This window comes from Typopeltis vanoorti, chromosome 19, assembly GCF_054136105.1.
Source record: "Typopeltis vanoorti isolate ZY-2024b chromosome 19, IOZ_Tvanoo_1.0, whole genome shotgun sequence".
NCBI lineage: Eukaryota > Metazoa > Arthropoda > Arachnida > Uropygi > Thelyphonidae > Typopeltis > Typopeltis vanoorti.
This window is the reverse complement of record NC_143567.1, coordinates 76,036,503-76,062,191: the sequence shown is the minus strand read 5'-3', so window position 1 is coordinate 76,062,191 and position 25,689 is coordinate 76,036,503. Positions and strand designations below refer to the sequence as shown.

Sequence of the window (25,689 nt, the reverse complement as noted above, 5' to 3'; positions counted from 1 at the left end):
AATTTAGTGGACATATTGCAAAGGTGGTGAAGGTAACACAGAGGATTGCTGCAATAATGAGAAGGACACTGACCTGCAGAGATAAAACATTTATCATTCCGTTGTATAAGACCCTGATCAGACCACACTTGGACTATTGTTCTCAGATTTGGTCCAAAGGATTTGAAGGGGTAAAATTAACTATGGAAAGGGTACAAAGGCAGATAACAAAGATGGTTTCAGGACTGTACAATGATAGTTATGAGGATCCGTTGAGGGAATGTGTACTGCAGAGTTTGGTGGATAGAAGAAGGAGAGGTGATATGACTGAGACTTTTAAATTGTTGAGAGGTGGTTACAGGGTTGACACTGTGGAGTTCTTTTGCTTGGTTGAACAGTGGGAAGGAGTGATGACAAGAAGCCATCCCTGGAAGTTACGAAAGGAAACTGTGAGCAGGAGGGTGAGGAGTGGTTTCTTTGCATGGAGGATGGTTGAACCATGGAATGCATTGCCTGATGGAGTGGTGAGAGCGAGAACGGTCAATGAGTTCAAGGAGTGGTATGATAGACTTTGTGTTTCTTAGGGGGGGGGGACCTCCCACGATGAGTCTTTTGATTCCATGGAGGTCTGAATAATAATAATAATAATAATAATAATAGTGAGTGAAACTAAAGTCCTATCTAGGTGGTGCACCCTCTATGGGCATTTGTAGGTGGCCTAGGATGTAAAGAGGGGATCTCTGATAATTAATGTTTACCAAATTTTGGGAAGTTTAATGCAACCGTATTTGTTTAAATTCGGTTGATTCCTGAGTGCAGATGCAGATTCAAAGAATAGTCTTTCTTTTTTGAATTTACTATGGTGGAGCATGGTGGTTTTTTCCCAGGAGATCCTGTGGGTAGTATCCAAAACATGGTCTGCAAGGCCAGATTGATCATAATCGTGATTGCAGATTATGACTTGTGTTCTTCTAACAAGATTGTTGCTGATCTGCCTGTCTGTCCAAAGTAAGCCAGTTTACAGGCACAAGGTACTCTATACACTCCAGGCACAGAGAGGAGGAAGAAGCTGGTCTTTGGTGGAACGGATAAGGGTAGCCAGTTTAGCTATAAAACCTTACTTCGGACAGGCAGATTCGGCAAAATTCCAGTAAGAAGAACACAAGTCATACATCTGCAATCATGATTATGGTCAATCTGGCATTGCAGACCATGTTTTGGATACTACCCACAGGATCTTTTGGGAAAAAACCACCATGCTCCACCATAGTAAATTCAAAAAAGAAAGACTATTCTTTGAATCTGCATCTGTACTCAGGAATCAACCGAATTTAAACAAATACAGTTGCATTAAACTTCCCAAAATTTGGGAAACATTATCAGAGATCCCTCTTTACATCCTAGGCCACCTGCAAATGCCCATAGAGGGCTCATCACCTAGATAGGACTTTAGTTTCACTCACTATTGTATTATATTTGTGTGTGTGTTGTTACAAAAGTTTTTTTGTAATCCCTGATGATGTCTCTGTGACGGAGATGAAATATTGGAAGTATTAAATTTTTTTAATCCTTTCTCAGTGCTGATAATATTCCATTAAACCTCCAACATGAATCATTTCCCTGTCCACTCTGTGTTCCTTCTCTATTATTCTCTCCACTCATCTCTCCATTCACAAACTTGCCTACTCTCCTGCTCTTCCATAACACCTCGTTTCCTTGGGTCTTACATTCACTTCAGTCATTCTCTCTTGTAGCAACAGTTACTCCAACTAACACAAATCCATTCAAATGTAGCTCATACTCATCCCACACAGTCACAAAATGAACTCAAAATATACTGCAACTTACAATAACACAATGTTAAATTAGCATTTGTGTAGTGTATATAGGTATATTCTCCTAAGATTGATCATGATATAAAAGTTGAAATGTAGACTTTAATTTCAATTAAAGTTATTTAACTCAAAATGGTGGTTGTTTATTAGCTTTTATAATGAGTACTACCACCATTCAGTTGCATAGTGCAACATGGCCAACAGGGAAGGATAACGCTACAAGAATAAAATGTGATAGGTTCAGAGTAGATAGACAAGAAATGAAGAGTATTACCAATGATGATTATTATTATGGGCAACTAGAGTCCTTAGATTCATTGAGGGAGGCCCTAAACACCATGTCAAGAACTATTCAGCATTCGTACAGTATCTATCATACTTTCAACTCATTCACAGTCATGGCACCCACAACAGACTCTGACAGCTTATTCCACTCATTCACCACTCTCCAAGTAAAAAACCTAGTTCTAACACCTTGCTAACTACACTCTTGCTCAATATCCATGGATGGCCCCTAGTTCCCCCACCACACCTGCTCTGAAAAATTTCCTCTATATTAATCTTGTAAAAACCCCTTCAGTAATTTGAATGTCTTCATCATATCATCCCTTTTCCATCTATCAACCATTTTCTGTAACCTACAAATCTTCAACCTGTTCTTGTAAGGTTCATTCCATAGACCAGCTACCATCTTGGTAACTGGTCTATGCACAGTGATCCATGCAATAGGTTACAAGACTGAGAGGTTAATAAGACAAAATTCATAATTGGGTGCTACTACAGACCAAGATGCTAGCCTGGTTGGCCGAGTGGTTAGCGTATCCGCTCTCCAGCCAAGAGGCTGTGGGTTCAAATCCCGTGTAGGCATGGATGTTTGTGACTGTCTTCCACCTTCATACATTTATTCACCCAAGTATAGATACACTCTCCCAATATGGACTGGGTCACCATGGGAGTAGTACTCAAACCTTTTTCAATGGGAGAGGCTTTCACCCTGCAGTGGGTAGAAAAATAGGCTGTTCATCATCATCACCACAGACCAAGATCACCTGAAGAGACTATGGGCTGCATAGACAGAAATTATGCATATATCATTATGAATGTTTCGATACTGCCAGAACTTGTGGTGAGGAAGAAAAAAAGGTTATTTACCGTAAGCGGGCATACTAATAACTATAAAACAGAAAACAAACTCATATTAAAGATTATCTGTAAAATTTTTGCTCATGTTTCTAGTGGTACATCATTGTTTTCTTAAATATTTTACCTCTATTGTTCTCCTTGTGCCTACTGAGATCTGGCTTCTATGCCCCAACTTGTTGCAGTTGTATCACCTAGGAGGTTCTCGGCAGTAGACTCTTCTACTTTCTCCATCCAGGGACAAAGGAGAGTTATCTTCACACCTGGCAGACAGCTCAGTCAACTTTCTCATCATTGTGTCCATCCTTTCTAACATAGGCTGTTGCAATCTTTCTACCTCTCTCTGAACTATTTTTGTTATCCCCTCTTCTTGGGAGGAAAGAGATTCATGATTCTTGGGTGATTCCAATGTCAATTGATTAATCACTGAGTCAAGACTTTCTAATAAGCGGTTGTCGAAACATCTCTACCTCCTGTCATCAAGGAGCGAACTTCGCTAAATTCACAGGCAGCAACACTACAGATTGACTTAGTCTTATTTCTTCCATTACCTCCCTGCACCTTCTGTTTCTCCTTCCTGTCCATTCCTTCCCTTGCTGGGTTGGAATTTCTACCCACATCTGTACTTTCCTTGATCATATTAACTGGGCTTGCTACAGCTGCAGGACAAATATCCCCAAGCAGCTATTCCCTTTCTTTTACAGCCTCGAAACAATCCCTCAGAGTAATTATCCCCTTCCCGAATGCTGTTTCCCTCAGTTCTGGCCTTAGGCCAACTCTAAAATGCTGGAATATGGCCCATTCCAAGTGATCTTTCTCCTTGTCGGGCACATTTATAGTACTAGCAAATCAGGGGCACGCCAGTAGTGTCCGGCACCTGTGTGCAAAACTTTATTTGGCACCCCTATCCCCCCCCCTCCCCCAATAAAAAAATCACTTTAAAAAAACGTTTTTTTAAAGTATTTCCTCCTCTTTGGTGCCTGTGTGCTTCGCAGACACATTGCACATATACCGCCACACCTGTAGCAAATGAGAGCAGCCTGTTGTGAAAGTCAGAGGCACATTCTCCTTCCTTTTGCACTATCTTTTGGAGCTTCCAGAGGCTGGGTCTCACACTTTTCACCCTTGAAAACTGGGAAATGAGGATTTCCCTAAACCTCCGGTAATCCAAAGTCTCTCTTAAGAATGGCGAGGAATAAAAGAAACTCTTTGCTCTTCCAACTAGCTTACTGCGAAGCAGAATGAGCAGCTGGAAGTCACTCCATCGCCCAATCTTCCTAAGTAGTCAAAAAAAGGCCCTCACATCATCAGAGTTGTCTCCAGAGAACTGAGGAAAAATCTGCTGGGGTTTTATGCTTTTAAAAAATTCTGGGTCGCTCAGATCCGAACTAGATGGAAGAGACATTCTTGTATGCTCGGCTTATACTCTTATATAAAGATTAAACTTCAAAGTTCCCTCCCTTCTTCTTTTTCCAAAATTTTCAAAATGTCCTGATTGCTGAGTATGAGACCGAAGACCAACTCACGGTATTTGACCGAGTTCTTTTATTTCTTTGGATCAAACACATCCTACCGGCTGCACCATTGTTACGTTGTTGTTTTCTTAAATATTTAACCTCTATTTTTCTCCTTGTGCCTATTGAGATCTGGCTTCTAAACTGATTTTCTGAGGCTGTTTCTCTTTTCGAGCTCTGACGAAATTTATTTGTTTATGCTGTGCCAGTCAGAACTCTAGGATAGAAACTCTTATCCGAAGAAGCTTTCCCAGAATTCAAGTAATACCTTATGTAGATTAAGTAGTTAGGTAGATTGAGTTCTCAGTATACAGTCATGGCCTTCACAATCTTAAATTCCCCTTTTTTCCTCTAAACATAGGTTCGATATTTTCGCGAGTGGTAAAATTCAACCTCTTACTCAGACAAACTCAGGTATACATGGGAAAACACATTTATTTATCTAAGAACATTACAATTTAAACAACACATATAATCAAGCAAATCAAGGTTAATACTAAAATACAAGTAAAGCAGGGTAATAATAATCAAACAGACAGGCTATCCAAACACACTCATGAGAATCTTACGTTCATCTATATCACAAACATGGATGTCGGTATTAGACTAGATTACTGCTACTAACGACCCATATACATTAAACTTATGAATGTAGACTACCAGTCCAATTCAATTTTTACATAACACAGGAAGCTGTCTCAAAAATCTCTCTCTCTTCCTTTCTAAACTCTGTCCATTTTACACCTTCGTCACTAATAGATAACACATAAAAGGGAAGATTTGTACATTACCATCTTGTTAGATGTTTTCTTGATCCTTCCGTCTGTTCTTTGTTATAGATTGTTCCTCTGTATGATGGATTGTCGCCACGTGGGAGTCATGTGCTCGTCCCGAATTAGCCACTTGTTTCTTCTGGGCTTATGAACTTTTCGTGTTGCCGTTTCTAACACAATTTACCTTCAAAGGAATCCTTTGCTGTTTTTTCATCAGTTAGATCCACACCGATGGTCTAAAACTCGAACACTGCCGTCATCTTGTGCTATACTTTCTTCGATTCGCATCGCTCAGCAACGGGAAACACGCTGCCGCTTTGCCGTCTTCACACGTCTTGTCGGGTATCAGGCATGCTGATCCGCTTGGGAACTGCGAGCAGAGACCCACAAGGCAAACACACGCGACCGGGTAACACCACTGGAACCAGGAGAAAAAACGTGAAAAGAAGCAAAAAGGCCTCTCTCAACGATGTGAATCTGTTTTAAACTCCATTATAGCGCCCTCTTTCTGCACTCCAAATTTGTCTACAACGCTCTCCCATTTGCTGTCACTGAGTGTGACAGCAAATGGGAGAGTGTACGCACATTGCTTTTTTCGGGGAATGCGAATTTCTTGCACCTTCCACGAATGCCTACTCATCGCTCGTTACGTCATCTTTGGTGGTCAAACTGCAACCTTTGAACTTTCGTTAGCACGATGATACATGACTTTATACATGACATATTTTAACATTGATGTTTTTGACAAATTAAGATTCCATTTATTTTAGACAATAATCTTAAACATAGTACAAATTAATATTTATTTCCTCCTTCGATTTCGTTTTAATTTAAGATTCAACCTCTTCTTTTATATTTTAATTTCCTTTTAAGCAAAGTTAATAACTGCATCTTCACATATTATGTCTGTTTTGCCAAGAGTATAATGTGCTTTTGCTTGATATTGTTCTTGTTAAATCTTGAATAGAGCAGTTCTATTCTTGATAGAGCCATCATTCAAGATCTAACACTAGCCAACTTAAGTACAAAAAAATGGAACAGCAATTAAAAACAGCCAAATATTCTAAAAAAACACCACAGTAGAAACTAATGAAAAACAACAGTCAAGCAGATCTAGTTAGTCCTTTCTTGCTCATGCGCTTAATTATTTTGGACAAACTGTAAGATCTGCTTTTATTCACAGTGAAGAACAAAAGCCTATATTAAATATCATAAGACTGAACAGTCTGGACTTGCTGAGCAAGCTATTTCTACTAAATATGGAGCATAAAAGTAAATTCCTTACAGAACATGTGAAATATTACTTCATTGCCATTGCATATACATCCAAAACTGTTACAAAAACTGGAGCAAATGGGAATGGATGTGAGGCTTGTAGCATGGATAAAGGAAATAATTGACAAACTGACATCAGAGCGTAGTATATGGTGAAGTGGAATCTAGAAGAATAATAGCCAGCCTGATTGGCCGAGTGGTTGGCATATCCACTCTCCAGTCAAAAGGCTGTGGGTTCGGATCCCACTGTGGGCATGGGTGTTTGCAATTGTCTGTGAAAATACTAATGGTGGTGGTGGTGAACAGTAGATGGCGTTGGTGTAGATGATGATGGCATTGGTTGTCGCAGTTCGTTGTAGTTGGTGGAGACAGAGTCGTAGAGTAGGTGCCCTCTCTCAATAAGTCTTTCGACTCCCTGGAGGTGTCGTAATAATAATAATAATGGTGACCATTGGAGTACCTCAGGGTTGGGTACTAGGCCAACTACTCTTTAATTTGTGTATCAATGACATAGGGGATATTCAGTTGCTTGCTGTTGATGCAAAACTGGGGAAAGCAATAGTTGATAAAGGTGATGTAGATATCCTGCAGGATGATTTAAATAAATTGGCACTGTAGGCAAAGGATAATGATTGTCAATTTAATGTTGCATAATGTAAGGTTATGCACTTTGGGTTGAAAGGGTTGCATATGATGTATTGTATTGATGGTATTGGACTGCAGGAAATTGAATGATGCTAGGGAGTTGGGGTTAATGGTGGACAAGGGGTTGAAGTTCAGAGGGCATATTGCAAAAGTTGATAAAATACCTCAAAGGATTACTTGGATGTTGAAAAATGCACAAGTAAAGATAAGAAAGATATTATCCCTCTTTATAAGGCTATAATTAGACTACATCTTGGCTATCGCACAGATTTTGTCATCTGGGTTTCATGGGGACGAGGAGGTGGCAGAGAGGATTCAGAGACGAGTGACCAAGATGGTGACAAGTCTGTGGAATACTCCCTATGAGGATAGGTTGAAGGTATGTGGGTTACAAAGTTTAGTTGATAGGCAGACAAGAGGCGACATAACAGAAACTTTTAAGATATTAAAGGAATTACTAAAATGAAGAGCCAAAAGGCTAGGGAGTTCAGCAATGCAAAATTATATAAGCAAAGTGGATATTAGATCCAGCATTAATTCAAAGCCGAACATAGAAACTATGAAAGTTTCATAAGGTAAGCTGACCAGAGAGCTTATGAGAATACACTCCCCAGCATTTATGAGTTTCCTTAGTATGGACTACTTAAAAAACATACATACGCACTGCCCAAGCATCTATATATTCACCTTTTATTAGTCCATTCTGATAAGGTTTCCCTGGCCTGATAGCTGTTTCAAATTGGTTGGTTCTCTTCAGACTCTTAAGATAACTCGTGAATGATTATGGCATTCACGAGTTGCCTGTCTTGTATACAGCTAATTTAGCATTTTGACTAATTTCTTTATTCCATCATCATCATCATACGTATCAAGGATTTAGGCCTAGCATGGTCTGTTCCGGCCTTAGAAGTCATCGTTGAATCATTTAAGAGGACGTCCTGGTTTTCTTTTTCCTAATGGCTTGTACTTTAGGCTTGTTTTGGTAATCTTTCTGTTTTCATTCTTTGAACGTGTTTCATCCATTTATGTTTATATTTTTTAATTTTTTCAATTACTGGTTCTTGGTTTAATTCTTTCATAATATCTTTGTTTCTTTTGTGATCAAATAGGGTATACTTTGCAGTTTTTCTCATAAACTTCATTTCTGCTGTTGTTAATCTTTGTTTGTCTTTTTGTTTTATTGTCCAGATTTCGCTTCCATACATTAAGACTGGTAAGGCTAATGTATTGTATACTTTTAGCTGGTTTGTTTTTGAACTAGGTTTGGTTTAAATATAGAGTTAATTACACCTGTTATTTTTAAATATTTTGCAATTTTTAAGTTTATATCTTTTTCATTTTCATATGTGATCATACATCCTAGGTAGTTAAATGAATTCACCTGTTCTAAGATCTTGTTATCTATTACTATTTTAGTTCTTGATGGATCTTGTCCTTTAAAGCAGCGCTTCCCAAACTGTGGACCGCGGCCCCCTTGGGGGCCGTAGGTATTGTTGAGGGGGGCCGTGAAATAATGAAAACCAATTTAAAATGTTTTAAGACTAAGTAGATTTTTTTTTATTTTAAAAGAAACGTATTTAACTTTTATTATTTATTATTTCTTTTTTGTTGCTTTTTATATTTTAATGGAAAAATTCGCACATTGTTATTGGTTCACAAACTTTGCTTCCTGCGTATTTCGGCGCTTAATGAATATTAGTAAATATTGCTTATTCATAAGTTTCATTTCAAAGCAGTGGTTAATTGTATTTACTTCGAATGCTCTCCAGGGAAGCTCCAAATCTTCCTGTCCCTTTCATCATGGGTTCGTAAACAGGGACTGTTGATATCGACTTTATATACATATCAAAACTCGTTTTATATTATCACTCTCATCCGAGCTAGTTTTCTGTCACCAATAAAAGTTTTGCATATACTTCACACTTGAAAAAAGCTTAAACAAGTTCATGTGGGGAGATAGTAACTTGCTTGCAGTGGTAAACAACATGTCCTCCCTAACAGCCACTATACTGCAGAGGCAATAAAAACAAGTACTTTTATTATGCCAGTGAATAAGGTATGAGGATCTGTGTAATATATTTCTCAACAAATAGCGCAATTAGAGACAACTGGGATCAAAACACTAATTAATGAATCACATGTCCCCCTCATACAGAAACTATGCTGTATAGACTGAAACAAAACCATATGTTGCATGGGCAAACACAGTATCTAACTAAAAACTATTGTTATTAATTAGATGTGTGAGAGTTCGATTTCCCAAGGCAGCAATAAAATTCAACCGAACGTGTTAAAATTCGTAAAAGTGTTAAAACTAAGTAATATATATATATATATATATATAATGAATGTCATGACAGTTTCACATATGGAATTCGGTTGAAGAGAGTTAGCATTTCAACTCAATTGTCAGCTATGCTTTTATCTTTCGGTTGCGTGATCTTTTGTTAATACCGCACCAATCATATGCACATTTTAATAACCTGCCTTTGCTGTCTGTTTCGCGTTAGGCTTAAGTACCGTACGGGGAGAAAAGTCACAAAAGAGAAAAATGTTCCTGGTCCAGGGATTCCCTTATTCAGGTAATATTCACTAATTTCATGTTATCAGTCTGTGGTGTGCCAGTATCAGTAAGTGGTGATATTATTTGATCTATTCTATGTTAAAAAATTTAACCCTGATATGGATAAGTAGCTGATAAAAAATAAAAAAATCCCGCGAACAATCAGAAGAAGCAGAAACAGACTCAAAAAAAAAGGACAGTATTTCATATTTTATCAGAGCAGCCCGCATCGTCTTCAGAACCAAACGGTAAGAGGCAAAAAATGTAATATATGTATTTGATTTTTGCAATATTCGCTGTGTATTTTTTGTATTGAATATAAATACAATAAATATTATAATAATATATCTCTCTATTACGATTTTTTTTCGAGGGGGGGCCGTGAAATATTTTAATTTTTGCAAAGGGGGCCCTGACATCCAGAAGTTTGGGAAGCACTGCTTTAAAGGCCATAGTTTTTGATTTTTCTGTTGATATTATCATACCATAATCTTTGGATATCTCATTTAGATTTAAAATAGCTTTCTGTAAGTTATCTTCAGAATTTGTAATTATTATTTGGTCGTCTGCAAAGAGGAGAGTGTTTAAGTTAACTATAGGTGAAAGTTTAATTCCTTGATGTAAATTTTTACTCCATTTTATTATTATATTTCATTTAAGTAGATATTAAAAAGAGTTGCTGAGAGGGGACATCCCTGTCGGACCCCTTGGTTTATCTGGAGTTTGTTGATGTTTGGAGTGTGTTTGAAGGAAAAAGGCAGTTGTATGCTAGAGATGGACTGCATCTTAACATGGAAGGACATAAGCGATTGAAGAAGTTATTGTTTTCTGAACAGGTTGAAGTTATTGGGCAGGGAAACTAATATTGAAAAGGTTGAGCGTAAGAGAGAGAAACTTTAGCACTGATTGTGTACTTATTGATCCTTATAGGCAGAATAAATTGCAGAAGAGAGGGGATAAAAATCGGCATAGGACTACGGTAGTTAGTGACTTATATATCAGTTCTAAAGCCGGTACAAGATCTAGAGGGAATCTGCAATTTTTGTATACCAATGCTAGAAGCATTCGAAATAAGAGAGAAGAATTTTTGGCATTAGTCAGTGAAATCTCACCAAAAGTTGTAGGCATTAGTGAAACTTGGCTGTCAGCAGAAGATGTGGTCACTGGAATTGAATGTGATGGGTACAGTATTTTCAGGGAGGATAGAGAAGATAAAACAGGAGGAGGAGTACTGTTGATGATAGCTGATGTGTTGCAGCCAAAGAAAGTAGTATATCATGATGATAGACATGTGAATGAGAGTTCATTTGAGGCAGTCTGGTGCGAAATAGTGACCAACGCAACCAAATATACAGTTGGATGCTGCTATAGGCCAGGGAGTACGAGGGGAGATATTGAATTCATGCATCAGCAACTTAGTGCAATGAGTGAAGGCTTAGTGATTATTATGGGGGATTTTAATTATGGTGATATCAATTGGAAGGAGGAAATATCACGTAGCAAAAAGGAAATGGAGTTCATACATCTTCTACGAGATAATTACTTGAAACAGCACGTAACTGAAGGGACACGTGGTGTGAGAGTGTTGGACCTGGTTATTGGTTCAGAGGTTATATGCATAAGTAAGGTGTCCTCGTTACCTCCAGTTGGTGAAAGCGATCATGTGGTATTGACTTGGGAGGTTGCAAAATCTGTGGATTTTTCTATTAAGAAGGGGTATGTACGGAACTACAGGTTAGGCAATTATAACAAGCTTCGGAGTGAGCTTGCAGCCATCCCATGGCAGAACATATTGCAAGGGAAAGATGTTAGCAGTGCATGGGATAAAATCAGCGGGTATCTGAGGAAAGCAATATCAGATTGTGTCCCCATGGTCAGGAGGTCAAACAAGGCAGGCATTAGATGGATGAGCAGTAGTATCAAGCTTGAACTGCAAAAAAAGAAAATGTTATGGAGAATTTACAAGGAGAAAGGCGATCAGGACAACCACGAGCAGTACAAGGCTCAAGCTAGGAAGGTTACCAGCATACTAAGAAAAGCTAAATCAGATTATGAGAAGACCTTAGCCAAAGAGATCAAGGGTAATCCCAAAGAGTTCTTCCGCTATGTGGCAAGTAAGAGGAAGAATGACTTCGGAAGGATAACCTTAGTGGGTGCTGATGGTATTGAGGTGACAAAATCAGAGGTAATAGTCGAGTTACTGAGTGATCACTTTTCAAAAGTCTATCACCCAAGTGAGGATATCTCTATACCTATAGCAATACCTAATGTGAGAATTGAAGCTAAAAAATCAGAGGTATTAAATATATTGCAAAACTTAAATGCAAACACTGCGGTAGGCTTAGATGGAATATCAGCTCGGGTGTTGCGTGAATGTGCAAATGAATTGTCAACCCCTCTTACCTGGATATTTAATTTAAGTTTGAACTCTGGTATGGTCCCTAGGGAGTGGAAGTTAGGCAAAGTGGTTCCTTTGCATAAGGGTGGTGGATCTAAAACAGCGGTATTGAATTACAGACCAATCACCATCTCAGGAGTAGTGGTAAAAGTATTGGAAAAGTTGGTTAAAGACAAAATTCAAGAATGGGTGGATCAGGATATGATACTCTATAGAGGCCAACATGGTTTTGTTAAAGGTAGATCCTGCCTTAGCAATCTATTAACTATTCATTATAGAATAACATCTGAGTTGGACAAAGGAACTGGCTACACAGTGGTACTTCTGGATTTTGCTAAGGCTTTTGACAGGATATACCCCATAGAACACTGTTACGCAAATTGGAGCAGATGGGAATGGATATTAAATTGGTGATATGAATAGGAGAATGGCTCAGGGAGAGATACCATAAGGTGGTGTATGGAGGAGCCGAGTCCAGAATGAGGCAGGTGACCAGTGGTGTGCCTCAGGGCTCTGTGCTTGGGCCAATGTTGTTTAATTTGTATATAAATGATATAGGAAACGGCTTAAAGGGAGATATTCAGTTGTTTGCTGATGATGCAAAGTTGTGTAGTGCAATAAAAAATCAAGCTGATGTTGAAAGTTTGCAGGAGGATTTAAATAAGCTGGTAAAATGGGCAAAAGAAAATGGATGTCAGTTCAATGTGGAAAAGTGTAAAGTCATGCATTTTGGGATTAAAAGATTACCAGCTGTGTACTACATCGATGGAAAGGTACTCCAAGAGATTGATGAGGCTAGGGACTTAGGGGTATTGGTAGATAGGGAGATGAAGTTCAGAGGACACATTGCTAAGGTGTCCAAGATTGCACATAGGATTACTTGGTTGTTGAGGAACACACTGACATCCAGAGATAAAGAGGTTATTATTCCCCTTTATAAAGCATTGATACTTCCACATTTGGATTACTGTGCTCAGGTCTGGTCACCTGGATTCCTTGGAGATGAGGAGGCTGTGGAGAGGGTTCAGAGAAGAGTGACCAAGTTGGTGAGTGATATAAAAAATGCTCCCTACATTGATAGATTGAGAGCTTGTGGATTGCAGAGATTGGTTGATAGGCGAAGAAGAGGGGATATGATAGAAACATTCAAATTACTAAAAGGTTTTTATAGGATTGATGCAGGGGAAATGTTTCAGCTGTGTGATAGTGATGGAAGAACAAGAGGTCATCTCTGGAAATTAAAGAAGAGTGTGGTTAACAAAGGTGTCAGAACAAAGTTTTTTGCCTGGAGGGTGGTGAATGAGTGGAATTCATTGCCTGACTTAGTTGTGAGCTCTTCGTCTGTAAATGAATTCAAGAAGAGATATGACAGATATTGTTTTGCTAGTTTGGGTCTCCCGCGATGAGTCTACTGACTCCATGGAGATACCCGTAATAATAATAATAATCTCTCTTGTATATGATAGCTCGTGATTTAATCTTATTTGTATTTGATTAAATACAAATTTGAGTAGCCATAGTATTCAACACAAAATACGAGGCTAATCTTCTTGAATGGCAGTCAGTCTCAAGTAGAGTAATGTGGGCAAATATGAGAATGGGGAACTGGACAATGAGACTTATTTGTGCCTATGGTCCCACAGAAGGTTCTACTAAGGTAGAAGTGGAGGAATTTTTTGAGGCTTTAGAAAAAGCAACTGACACAATGAAAAAGGAAAAGTTGGTCCTTGTTGGGGATCTAAATAGTAGAGTAGGAAATGATTGTGAGACATACAAAAATATTTTGGGAAAATTTGGAGAAAAGAGCAAAGCTAATAATAATGGCAAATATCTGTTGGATTTCTGCTCAGGACATGGACTGGTTATTACTAACACCATGTTCCAACATAAAAATGTGCACAAATTCACATGGAGAGAAGAGACTAGGAATAAGAAAAGTCTCATTGACTATATTATTGTTGATAGTGATGTTTTCTCCCTGGTGCAGGACACCAGAGTGTACAGAGGATTTGAAATTGGAAGTGATCACTATTTAGTCTTGAGCAGAATAAAATTGAATTTCATATTGAAAAGAATAACATGTAAGAAAGTTTTAAAGCGAATAAAAGTTGAGCAGCTCTCAGATGTGAACTGTAGACTAAAATACAGAAATATTATTGAAAAGAAAATGAAAGAGTTTGAGAACAGGAATCAAACCTTGGAGATTCAGTGGCAAACTCTGAAGGAAACATTGATTGATTCTGCCAGAGAGGCATGTGGTGAGGTTGTGTGCAAAGATAAAAAAATCAGAACTCCCTGGTGGACACAGGAAGTTAAAGAGGCAGTGAAGGAAAAGAAGAAAGCATATCAAAAGTTCCTGGCAAATAAGTCAGCTTTTACTCTTACAGAATACAGAGACAAATGTAAGAAAGCTAAACAGTGTGTAAAACTAGCTAAACAAAAGTCATGGGAGGACTTTGGCAAGAATATAGAAAATAAATATCAAGAAGGTGGCAAAATATTCTGGAGGTTGTTGAAGAAGCTTAGGAATGGAGGAAAGAATGCTGTAAAAGGAATTAGAGATGATAAAGGTGAAATGAAAACAGGAGAAAAAGATATCCTTGAAGTATGGAGTAATTACTTTGAAAAACTGCTAAATGAAACAAGCAGTGATGACAGCACAGTGATAAAAAACACTGACCAGGCATGCAGTCAGGAATACATATCCATACTTGAAGTAGAAAAAGCCATCAAAGGCTTGAAATGTGGAAAGGCAGCAGGAGTAGATGATATTCGACCAGAAATGCTGAAGTATGGTGGTATAAGAGTCTTACAGTGGCTGCACTACATAGTTCAGAAAGCCTGGACAGAGGGACGAATTCCCGATGATTGGAGTAGAGCTCTCATAGTACCCATATATAAAAAGGGAAATAAAACTGAATGTGAGAATTACAGAGGTATTTCCCTACTGAGTGTTCCTGGCAAGATCTATGCAAGTATACTTGAGAAACGGTTGAGAAGAATTGTGGAAGAAAAGCTTGGTGAAGAACAAGCTGGATTCAGGCCAAATAGAGGCTGTCAGGATCAGATCTTCACTTTACGACAAATAGTCGAGAAAGCATGGGAATATAACAAAGATCTGTATTTAAGTTTTGTCGATTTGGAAAAGGCATATGACAAGGTGCCAAGAGAGAAGCTATTCAATACGCTGCAGTTATATGGTGTCAATGGGGCATTATATCAAGCAATACTTAGTCTTTATTTGAGTTGTGAGTCAGCAGTTAGAATTGAAGGAAGTACAGGAAGATGGTTTAATGTTAAATCTGGTGTGAGACAAGGATGTACATTATCCCCTCTGTTATTCATTATCTATATGGATCACATTATGAAGGAATGTGGTATTAAACCTGATATCAAAATTGGAGATGTTAATGTCAGCTCTTTGCTTTATGCGGATGATGTTATACTTCTAAATAAATCCGCTACAAGTCTGCAAGATTCTCTGACTAAATTGAATAGCTGTTGTAATAGATATGGTATGAAGGTCAGCAATAAAAAGACAAAGACAATGAAAATAGGCAGAATCATTGAAAATGTCAACTGTGTTGTGAATGGAGAACCTGTGGAACAAGTAAAACATTTCAGCTACTTAGGCACAATTTTTACTGAAGATGGTAAATTAAATATAGAAATTGACAACAGAATCAGCAAAGCTGGTATGGTGGGAAGTCAATTGAATAAATTCATATGGAATAAGAAAGAAATTAGTCGGAACACTAAATTAGCTGTATACAAGACTGTGTTCAAACCAATTTTAACTTATGGATCTGAGAGCTGGGTCAGAAGTAAAACGCTTGACCAAAGACTAGAGACTGCAGATATGAGAGTCCTGAGAAAGATTAGAGGCGTGAACAGATGGCATCAATGGCAATATCATATTAAAAATGAGGATATTAGGAAAGAACTTGACATTGTCAGCATCCAGGAATGCGTTAGCAGAGCTAATCTCAGATGGTATGGTCACTTAAATAGAATGGGAGAGGAAAGATTAGCAAAACAAGTGTTCTCTGCCAGGTTGGCAGGAAAACGACCCAGAGGAAGACCAAGATATAGGTGGATTGATACGGTACAAAGTGCCTTAGACGATAGAAATATAAGATCTGATAATGTTGGAGTCTTGACAAGTAACAGACTGATTTGGAGGAAAATTGTAGATAGGAAGTTAGTAATGATGTAATTTTTTCGTGTAGTACTGTCATATCCTGTACACCCCTTGAGGGTACATGGCAGGAATTTGATGATGATGATGATGATGATGTATTTGATTATTTTCATATATACTTGTGATAGCTTTTAGGATATTATTTGGTATTTGTCTTTCTTTTAATATGTTAGATAATATGTTTCTTTTAACTTTGTCAAATGCTTTTTCAAAGTCAATAAATGCAATATATGTTTCCAGATTATATTCTCTTCTTTTCTCTACTATTAATTTTAGGCAAAAGGCTGGGTCTATACATGATCGTCCTTTTCTAAATCCATTCTGTACCTCTAGAATAAAGTTTTCGGAATATTTCATTAGTTTGTTATTTAAGATTCTACTATATATTTTGTAACAGGAATTTAGTATACTGATACCTCTATAGTTTTTAGGGTCATCTCTATTACCTTTCTTAAAGATAGGAATCACAATTGCTTTTTTCCATTCTATTGGGGGGGGATACCAGTTGAGTAAATTTTATTTAAAAATAATAAGAGTCTTTCTTTGAACCTTGTTCCTGCGTATTTATATAGTTCTGAACCTAGCTTATCTTCTCCAGGTGATTTTCCGTTTCTTGTTTCTTTCAGGCTGATTTCTAATTCTTCTTCAGTTATTTCCTTTTCATTTTCGTTAATTGTTTGCCAGTTGTCTTTTTTAAAATATTTGTCTGTCCACAGTTCTGTGTAGTAATTTAGAAATTCTTCTAATTTTAATTCAGTGTTTAAATTTATGTTTTCTTTGGTATCGGCATTTAGGTGTTTCAAAATCTTATATACATTGGGTCTTATTTTATATAAATCATGTTCTAAATTAGAAACAAATTTATTCCATGATTCTCTATGTCTTTTTCTGACTTCTCTTTTAGCTATGGCTCTTATTCTTTTATATTCTATTTCATCTTCTAATCTTTTACTGCTTAACCATTTGTGATCGGCTTTTTTTTTCTTTTTAATTATTTCTTTGATTGTATCATCCCAGATCTTCAGTTTTCTCTTTTATTGAATTTTTTGGTCTTTCCTAAGCTTTCATTTGCTGCTGCATTTAGTATCATTTTTATATTAAGCCATTCTATTTCTATTTCTTCATTTTGTTTTATTTTATCTAGATATTGGTTAATTCTTTGTTCATATAGCCATTGTACATTTGTGTCATTCAATAGTCTAGTTTTATAAGCAAATGTTTCAATTTTTCTTTCTGTTCTTGTTACTTGTAGCCATTTAGGTGGTAATCTTAATTTTATTTTAACAAGGAAGTGGTCACTGCTTATTTCATATCCTCTGTGAACTCTAGCATCTAGTGAAAATTTTGATGTCTTTTCATTTAATATGAAGTAATCTAATATTGATTTCCATCCTCTTGCTGCTCAAGTATATTTATGTATGTCTTTATGTTTAAAGAAGGAATTCATTATTTTTAGGTTATTATAAACTACAAAGTCAATCAATTTTTTACCATTTCTGTTTAGAGTGTGTTCTCCATGTATTCCTATATTATTATTAATTTTCGTGTTTCCAATTCTTGCATTTAAGTCTCCTGCTAAAATTATGTAGTCATTTTTATTTATTTTATTATATATGTTTTGTAGCTGATTATAAAAATCAATATTATCCTGTTCTCTTCCTTCTTCTGGGGCATATAAACCAATTATTGTTAAATAGCCTCTATCTATTTTTATTCTAGCTTCTATTATTCTTTCATTCCATAATTTATAATGTTTTAACTGTTTTGAAAGGGAGTTATGAATCCAAATCATGACTCCTGCTTGTGCTCTTTGGTCTCTGTCGACTCCACTGTATATCATATTAAAATTTTCAGTTCTCATAGTTCCTTTTAATTTCTTTTTTGTTTCAGTGATTACTGCTATTTTAAAATTTCTTTCATTTAGTAACTGGTCTAATTCTATTTCTTTATATGCTATTCCTCTTACATTCCAGTTTGCTATGTGTATTATATTTTGTTGTTTCCATTTTCATTTTCCCTTTTCCATTCCAGGGTCGTTTCCCATAGATTCAATCCGATTATCTTTTTCTGTCAGCTTACAAGTAGGATTATGTTCTCCATGTCGGGGGACTAGCCTGACGATGGAATAGCTCAGTGGTAGGGCTGCTACTTTAAGGCTTCTGAACTAGCCTTGTTCCGAATTTAAACCCATAGGAGGAATAGGATATATTGAAGGGGAAAGAGTAGATTATAGAAGAAATATAGTAAGGTTTATAGAGGTTTATAATTTCTTTAATCCATATAAATTTATTCAGTTGACTTCCTATCATACTAGCTTTATTGATTCTGTTGTTTATTTCCATATTTAATTTACCATCTTCACTAAAAATCGTGTCTAAGCAGCTGAAATGTTTTACTTTACTATAGGTTCTCCATTCACAATGCAGTTGATATTTTCAATGCTTCTGCCTATTTTCATTGTCTTTGTCTTGTTATTGCTGCCCGTCATACCATATCTATTACAAGATTTATTCAATTGAGTTGGAGAATCTTGCAGACTTGTACTGGAAGTATAACATCATCTGCATAAACTAAAGAGCTGAGAATGCATTGCACTCAGGCAACGAGCAGTTTAACCACTCTCCGTACAAAGGACCTTCTCCTCACACCCTTACACACCTTATAATTTCATCGATGAGTCTAAGGACTCCTTGCAGTCCTTAGACTCATCGATGCAATTGCATCGATCATCTCTACTCATCAGCAATTGCCTCTTGTTCTCCCCCCCCCCTCCCATTCTATAAAAATCTCTTCCATGTCAACCTGATAACAACCCTTGACTAGCTTATGTCTCAATCATATTCTCTCTCCTCCTCCTATTGACATACTCATTCTATTTATGTATTCACAAATTTAGTTTCTTTGATTTAAGATTATTACCATGCTTGTGTGTTCTGTAAAAGTCATATTCCAGTTGTTTAGAGTAATCCTCCCAATATTTTTGCTTTATGATTCTTATTTTTGGAATAAGAATATTTTTAACTTGATTATAAATTAAATTAAAGAGGCCAAGAAATTATATTCTTGGTTTATCCTTTTTCCAAGTATAAGTGCATGAAGTATCTTCAAAACTGGGTATATAGAGGCTAATGGCTTCCCATCAAATGCCTTAGTATTCCATACCTTATTTCAGTAATATTTATAGTACTCAAAGTATGAAACAGTACAATTTTCAGTACTATATTTATAGTATGTCAGTACTAAGGCAACTGTTGTGAAGTCATTAGCCTCTATATACAAGTAGCTTAGTCGTGAAGATACTTCAAGCGCAAACTTTGTTTGCTTACACTTGGATAAATCCAGAATATAATCTCATAATCTTTAATTACTGTTATTTTATTTACTTCATTTCTTATTATTTTATAGTCTTCATATTTGGCACTATTAATTTTAGTTTGAAAATTTTTATTAAAATGCACTCCCTCCCCCTCCCCATTTCTGACAGTGCTTTTTTTCCTTCAGTATACCAAAGTTCATCTTTTTTTTTTTATTTTACTATTTGTTTCTGTCTCAGTGCTTCATATGATGCTTGTTTTCAATTTTTCCTAATGAGAATCTAAATCTTCTTACTAATGCGATTTTTTTTTTTAAACTGCTCTTTAGTTTATTTTGGTAACACATTCATATACTTCTTGTAATAATTCCACATTAAATTTATTTCCTTGTTGATTTTTATTTATTTCACTTTATTAATATTTTGCTAGAGTTTAAATTTTCTCATCAAAAGTCCATGATCACTTTCAATGTCCGCAGATGTTAGAACTCAAATATCCAATTCACCGGATTTACACAGTTTATGCTAGATTGTGTAAAACTGGCATTTTAAAATACACTTACTTAGACAAGAGTCAGCATGCTATTTTGTGTTGATTGTTGTAATTAAAGAAAGCATTATTTATTCTAAATTTATTTGTACAAAAGTGAATCATCTGATTTCAGCTGAGTTCTGTCATCTGAATATGTCTGGGTATAACACTGTTTCCAATTCTTGTATTTAAGTCTTCTGCCAGTATAATTAATTCAGGTGATTTTTTTTCTTCTTCTTTTTCCTGTAGCATCTCATGAAATTCTCAAATTTCTGTTTTTCCTTCTTCAAGGCTATAAAAACTGATTATATTTATTTTGTAATTTTATTTTTACACTCAGTATTCTTTACTGAGAATTTAGCATATATATATTTTCCAATATATATTTTCAGTAGGAAAATCCTGTGTTATTATTCCTCTACTTAATTCAACTCTGTTTTTCTCTGCTCCACTGGAAAAGTGATTACTTAATTTATACTATAAATTAAAGATACCAAGAAATTATATACTTGGTTTAATCCTTTATCCAAGTGTAAGCAAAGAAGTTTGCATCTGAACTATTATATTTTCAGGACTGAGGAAATTCGTATAAAGAAGCTACGAGTGAGGGGTGCGTCAGTAGTGTCCGGCACCCGTGCACAAAACTTTAGTTGGCACCCCTATCCCCCCCCCAAATAAAAAAATCACTTTAAAAAAAACGTTTTATTTTTAAAGTATTTCCTCCTCTTTGGCACCTTTACTTCCTGGCACCTGTGTGCATCGCACACATTGCACATATGGCTGGCACGCCCCTGCTATGAGTTCACATTACTTGCCTTAGTATCCCACAATGCAAAGCACATTTCCTTGCAAACATGTATAATGCTATGCATTACAGGAAGGGTCACTACCCAGACCAGTTTCGACCTTTAATGAGGTCTCATGAGTGGCAGCCAGAGGTGATACTAAGGTCGAAGTTATGCAGAAGTCATATTTTCATATACAAGTAGCCAAAAGGTGTCACACCTTATTATTAAAATACTCTGGATTAGTATCACCTCTGTGTCTGGCTCCCACTGATGAGACCTCAATAAAGGTCGAAACCAGCCTGGGTAGTGACCCTTCCCATAATGCATAGCATTATACATGTTTGCAAGGAGATGTGCTTTGCATTATGGGATACTAAGGCAAGTGATGTGAACTCTTAGCTTCTTTAAATGAGTTGTCCCAGTACTGAAAATAGTTCAGGTGCAAACTTGTTTGTTTACACTTGGATAAAGGATTAAACCAAGTATATAATTTCTTGGTATCTTTAATTTATAGTATAACCAAGTGGAAAAAGTTCCAACAACTTAATTTATACATTCCTTTAGTTGTTTCCCCCCCCCCCGTGATATGCATGCTATTTTTATATGTTGCCTATCTAATTCTTATCTTTGATTTAAGGAAAATTTTCCAACTCCCAATTCTTAATGTGTTCCATTACTAGTACGTTTTCCATTATTCTCTCATGATCAGATCTATCTGGACAATCGGACGATATTTTGTGCGTTTTCTATGAGCGTTTAATTTCAGGCATAATACTGTAATACCCAACATAACCACTGTCTTGTTACTCACAGGCTAACAATATGTAAGGCTGTACAAAAAAGTGCAAGAAGAAAAAAAATACTCGTATGAAAAGCATACTGTTCTTACTAGCCTGGTTTAAAAATATAAAAAAAATATAAGGCTACATATGACCCCAAAAGAATTTTTACTACTTAAAAAAAAAAAAAAAGGTCTAGTAAAGAAGAGTGGCAGTCTCACACCGGGCGATGAAAATCATCCAAATACAGTTACTTAAACGAGATGAAAATAGTTTACGGAACACAACAAGCTTGCATTAACCACTCTAACAGATGATATTTGCAGGTGGACTAATGTTAGCATAGCTGCTAAGATGTGTATGTATACCATAAATAAAACCTAAAATTTCTAGATCAAATAATGAAAAAAAAAAAAAACGTTTCACAATACCTCGTTTTCAACTATTCCAGTTCCAGAAGACGCCATTTCTAAAAAGATCGAAATAGTGCTCGCAGAAAGTGGCGCCTCTCGTGGCACAATTTTTAAAATAGCCGAATAATAGGAAAGAATTGCTTCAGCCCTATATTTGAACCTTCTTTCAACGGAAAATGATAAGCATCCATTATTATTTTAACCAAGTAGGCAAACAGTATTTGCGCTTAAAATCTTTAACTGTTTCTAAAGTGTTCGATTATTTATAAAGTTGGTAGGTTGAGCATGAATTGCCTTAATAATAATATTCTTAAGAGACGCTTTCTGAGGATTCGAACATTTGCTTTTATCAGTGCCTTCTTGGTTTCTTTCTGCTTGGCGCTGAAGAAAATCAATAGCATGCAAATTTTCGGCCATAAAATAAAATAAAATAAAATAAAATAAAAGCAGTACCGGTTTAATCGGAGTGAAGAGATGCTATTGCTCTAGGATAAACTGTACTGGAGAGTCCCTTTTCCAAAGACATAATCAGAGATTTATTTATTTTTCTCTAGTACTTTACATGCCTACAAGAGTCCATTAACCATGCAGAAATTACACAACCAGAAGCAATATGAAGAAAACAAATCAGTATATTTTTATTTTATTTATTTTTTTGGAAAAGGAAGAAAAATAGGTCTGGGTTTATGTATAATTTTAACTTGTAAAAAAATCGCTGAAGCCTTAATTTCCCCATGGGGGGAGGGGGTAGGCGATGCCGTTTTAGTCCTATCTAACTTTTGTAAACTGAAGGGGCAACTCCATCTGCATTGATAGCCAATCAGAGTTAGCTGGGCTAGACTATCACTACTTAAACAGGCAGTTCCCGGTTACGGATGAGATACGATACGCTCTTCAGAACGTCTTTAGGTCGGATTTGTACATATGTAACTCAGATCTCTAATGAACAGCACATATGCGGTAATAATAATAATAATAATAATAATAATAATAATAATAATAATAATAATAATAATAATAATAATAATAATAATAATAATAATGATTATTATTATTATTATTATTATTATTATTATTATTATTATTATTATATAATAAATCGACCGTAGTACCCACATTATTTCAGACAGTGACATATCTTGTTAGAGTTAGGTACCAAGAGATGGCAGCACTTGTTTGCCAGCCTCTTCATCGGCGGCTGCTATAATTAGTGATAGACATGGGCCAGCTATCTCTGATTGGCTACCGGTGGAGATTGAACTGCCCACTCAGTCTCCAAAAGCTAGATAGGGTATAAAGGCCTCGCCTACTCCCTATTAGGGAATAAAAGGCGCTAGTTGATTTTTTATTATAATATATTATTATTATTATTATTAATATATTATTATAAGGCCTCTGATGGTGAACTTTTAACAACCGAGAAAGATATCCTCCACAGATGGAGGGAATACTTTGAGAGCCTTCTTAACCCGGGTGGCCCAGCAGTTGTGGACATCCAACAGGTGCAGATCGGGGCAATGACTAGTCTCACAGCAGAAGAGGTCCATTTAGCAATAAAATCGCTAAAATCGGGCAAGGCTGCTGGCGATGATGAAATTCGGCCCGAAATGCTAAAAGCCTTAAATCGAGATGGTGTTCTCTGGCTGACTCAAGTGTGTCAGGCTGCTTGGATATCTGGGCGAGCACCAAAGCAATGGCAGACAGGCATAATAATACCAGTCTTTAAGAAGGGAGACAAGAAAGATTGCAGTAACTATCGTGGCATCTCTCTGCTCAGCCTGCCTGGGAAAGTGTATGCTAAGTGCTTGGAAAGACGGTGCAGGAGCATAGTTGAGTCAAAGTTCCAGGAAGAACAATGTGGCTTTCGTCCTGGTAGAAGCACAACTGACCAAATCTTCACTTTAAGGCAAGTCTTTGAGAAATCTTGGGAATATGCCAAGAATGTCTACACATGTTTTGTGGACTTGGAGAATGCATATGACCAGGTTCCTTGGGATAAGCTTTGGCAAGTAGTACAGGAGTATGGAGTGGATGACCAACTATTAGCTGCCATCAAGTCCCTGTATGAATGCCCAGAGTTTTGTGTCAGGGTAAACAGCACAAAGTCTGAACCTTTCACAGTCTCCGTTGGCCTCCGCCAAGGGTGTGTTCTGTCACCTCTCCTTTTCATAATATTTATGGACTGAATTGATAGGCACAGCCGAGGCAGTGAGTGTGTCAGAATTGGAAAATGTAGCATTGGACGTCTGCTTTTTGCAGATGACCTAGTTCTGCTTAGCTCTTCCACAGATGACCTCCAGGGACCCTGGATAGGTTTGTAGCTGTTTGTGCAGATGCCGGAATGAAGATCAGTGTGGCCAAAACTGAAACATTTGTGGTCTCAAGACAACCATCCCAGTGCACTCTAAATGTAAGTGGAGTCCCGATGAGACAGGTGGAGAAGTTTAAATACCTTGGGTCTATATTCACGAATGATGGAAAATGGGACGTAGAGCTAGATACTCGAATTGGCTTAGCATGCTCAATATTGCGGGAGCTTGGCCGTTCAGTAGTATTGAAGCGGGAGTTAAGCCAGAAGGCAAAGCTGGCTGTTTTCAGTACAGTCTATGTCCCCATCCTCACCTATGGTCATGTGAGTTGGGTAATGACCGAAAGAATGCAGACACGAATCCAAGCGGCTGAAATGAGGTTCCTTCGAAGGGTTGCGGGGATGACAAAACTCGACAGTCAGAAGCTCTGCAATTCGGGAAACCCTCAATACTCAACCGCTGCTTCTCCGTGTTGAGAGATCACAGTTATGCTGGTACGGGCACCTGGTCAGAATGCCACAAGAGAGGCTCCCTCAGCAGGCCCTCTTTGCCAAGCCAGAGGGTGGGAGGCCACGTGGAAGGCCAAGGACTCGCTGGATAGATTATATCCAAAACCTTGGGCGGACACGTTTAGGAATCCCACCAGAACACCTGAACTTGGTGACAGAGGATCGTGACTATTGGAAGTTCCACTTGCAGCTTTTGCCCCCACAACCCAATTAGGAAGAGTGGGCCTTGAAGATGTATGTATGTATGTATTATTATATATTGTTATATAATAATAATTATTATTATAAGTTGCCCTTGCTGGGCGATCAAGGCAGGAAGCTGAAAAGCGACTGGAAGAAACCAAACGTAAAAAAATGGACTGTAGAAGAAAATAGAGAAGTTATGAAATGTTTTTACAGATCAACAGCAGAAAAACGAGGTTTTAGAAAGCGTATGCATTTAATTTGGAAACAAAAATTCCCAGAATCTGCAATAACAGAACAAAGACTTATGGACCAAAAGAATTTCATTTTCTGTAACAAAATATTTACTGAACTTGAGCTGCAAGAGTTACATAATAAACCAACAACTCCAGTAACAGGAAATCATCAGGAGGTAGCTATATCAAACTTTGGAATTCAATTCAGTAAGCATCGAGCTGACGACATATCTCAGAATGTTTTGACAGAAGTGCAATGTAAAATGAAGTCAGTATAAAGGAAACAAAATCAGCTCCTATACAG

The 25,689-nt window shown here is 37.0% G+C and overlaps 1 protein-coding gene across 1 annotated transcript in view; it reads right to left on the bottom strand.

Moving 5' to 3' along the window:
* LOC150096257 (beta-taxilin-like) overlaps window positions 1-22,205 on the bottom strand; it is a 138,997-nt gene extending 116,792 nt beyond the window's left edge. Inside the window, exon 1 of the mRNA XM_090408837.1 lies at window positions 22,167-22,205. Coding sequence (XP_090264963.1) covers window positions 22,167-22,202 — 36 coding nt within the window. The 5' untranslated portion in view covers window positions 22,203-22,205. The remainder of the gene's footprint in view (window positions 1-22,166) is intronic.
* Window positions 22,206-25,689: the final 3,484 nt, after the last annotated feature.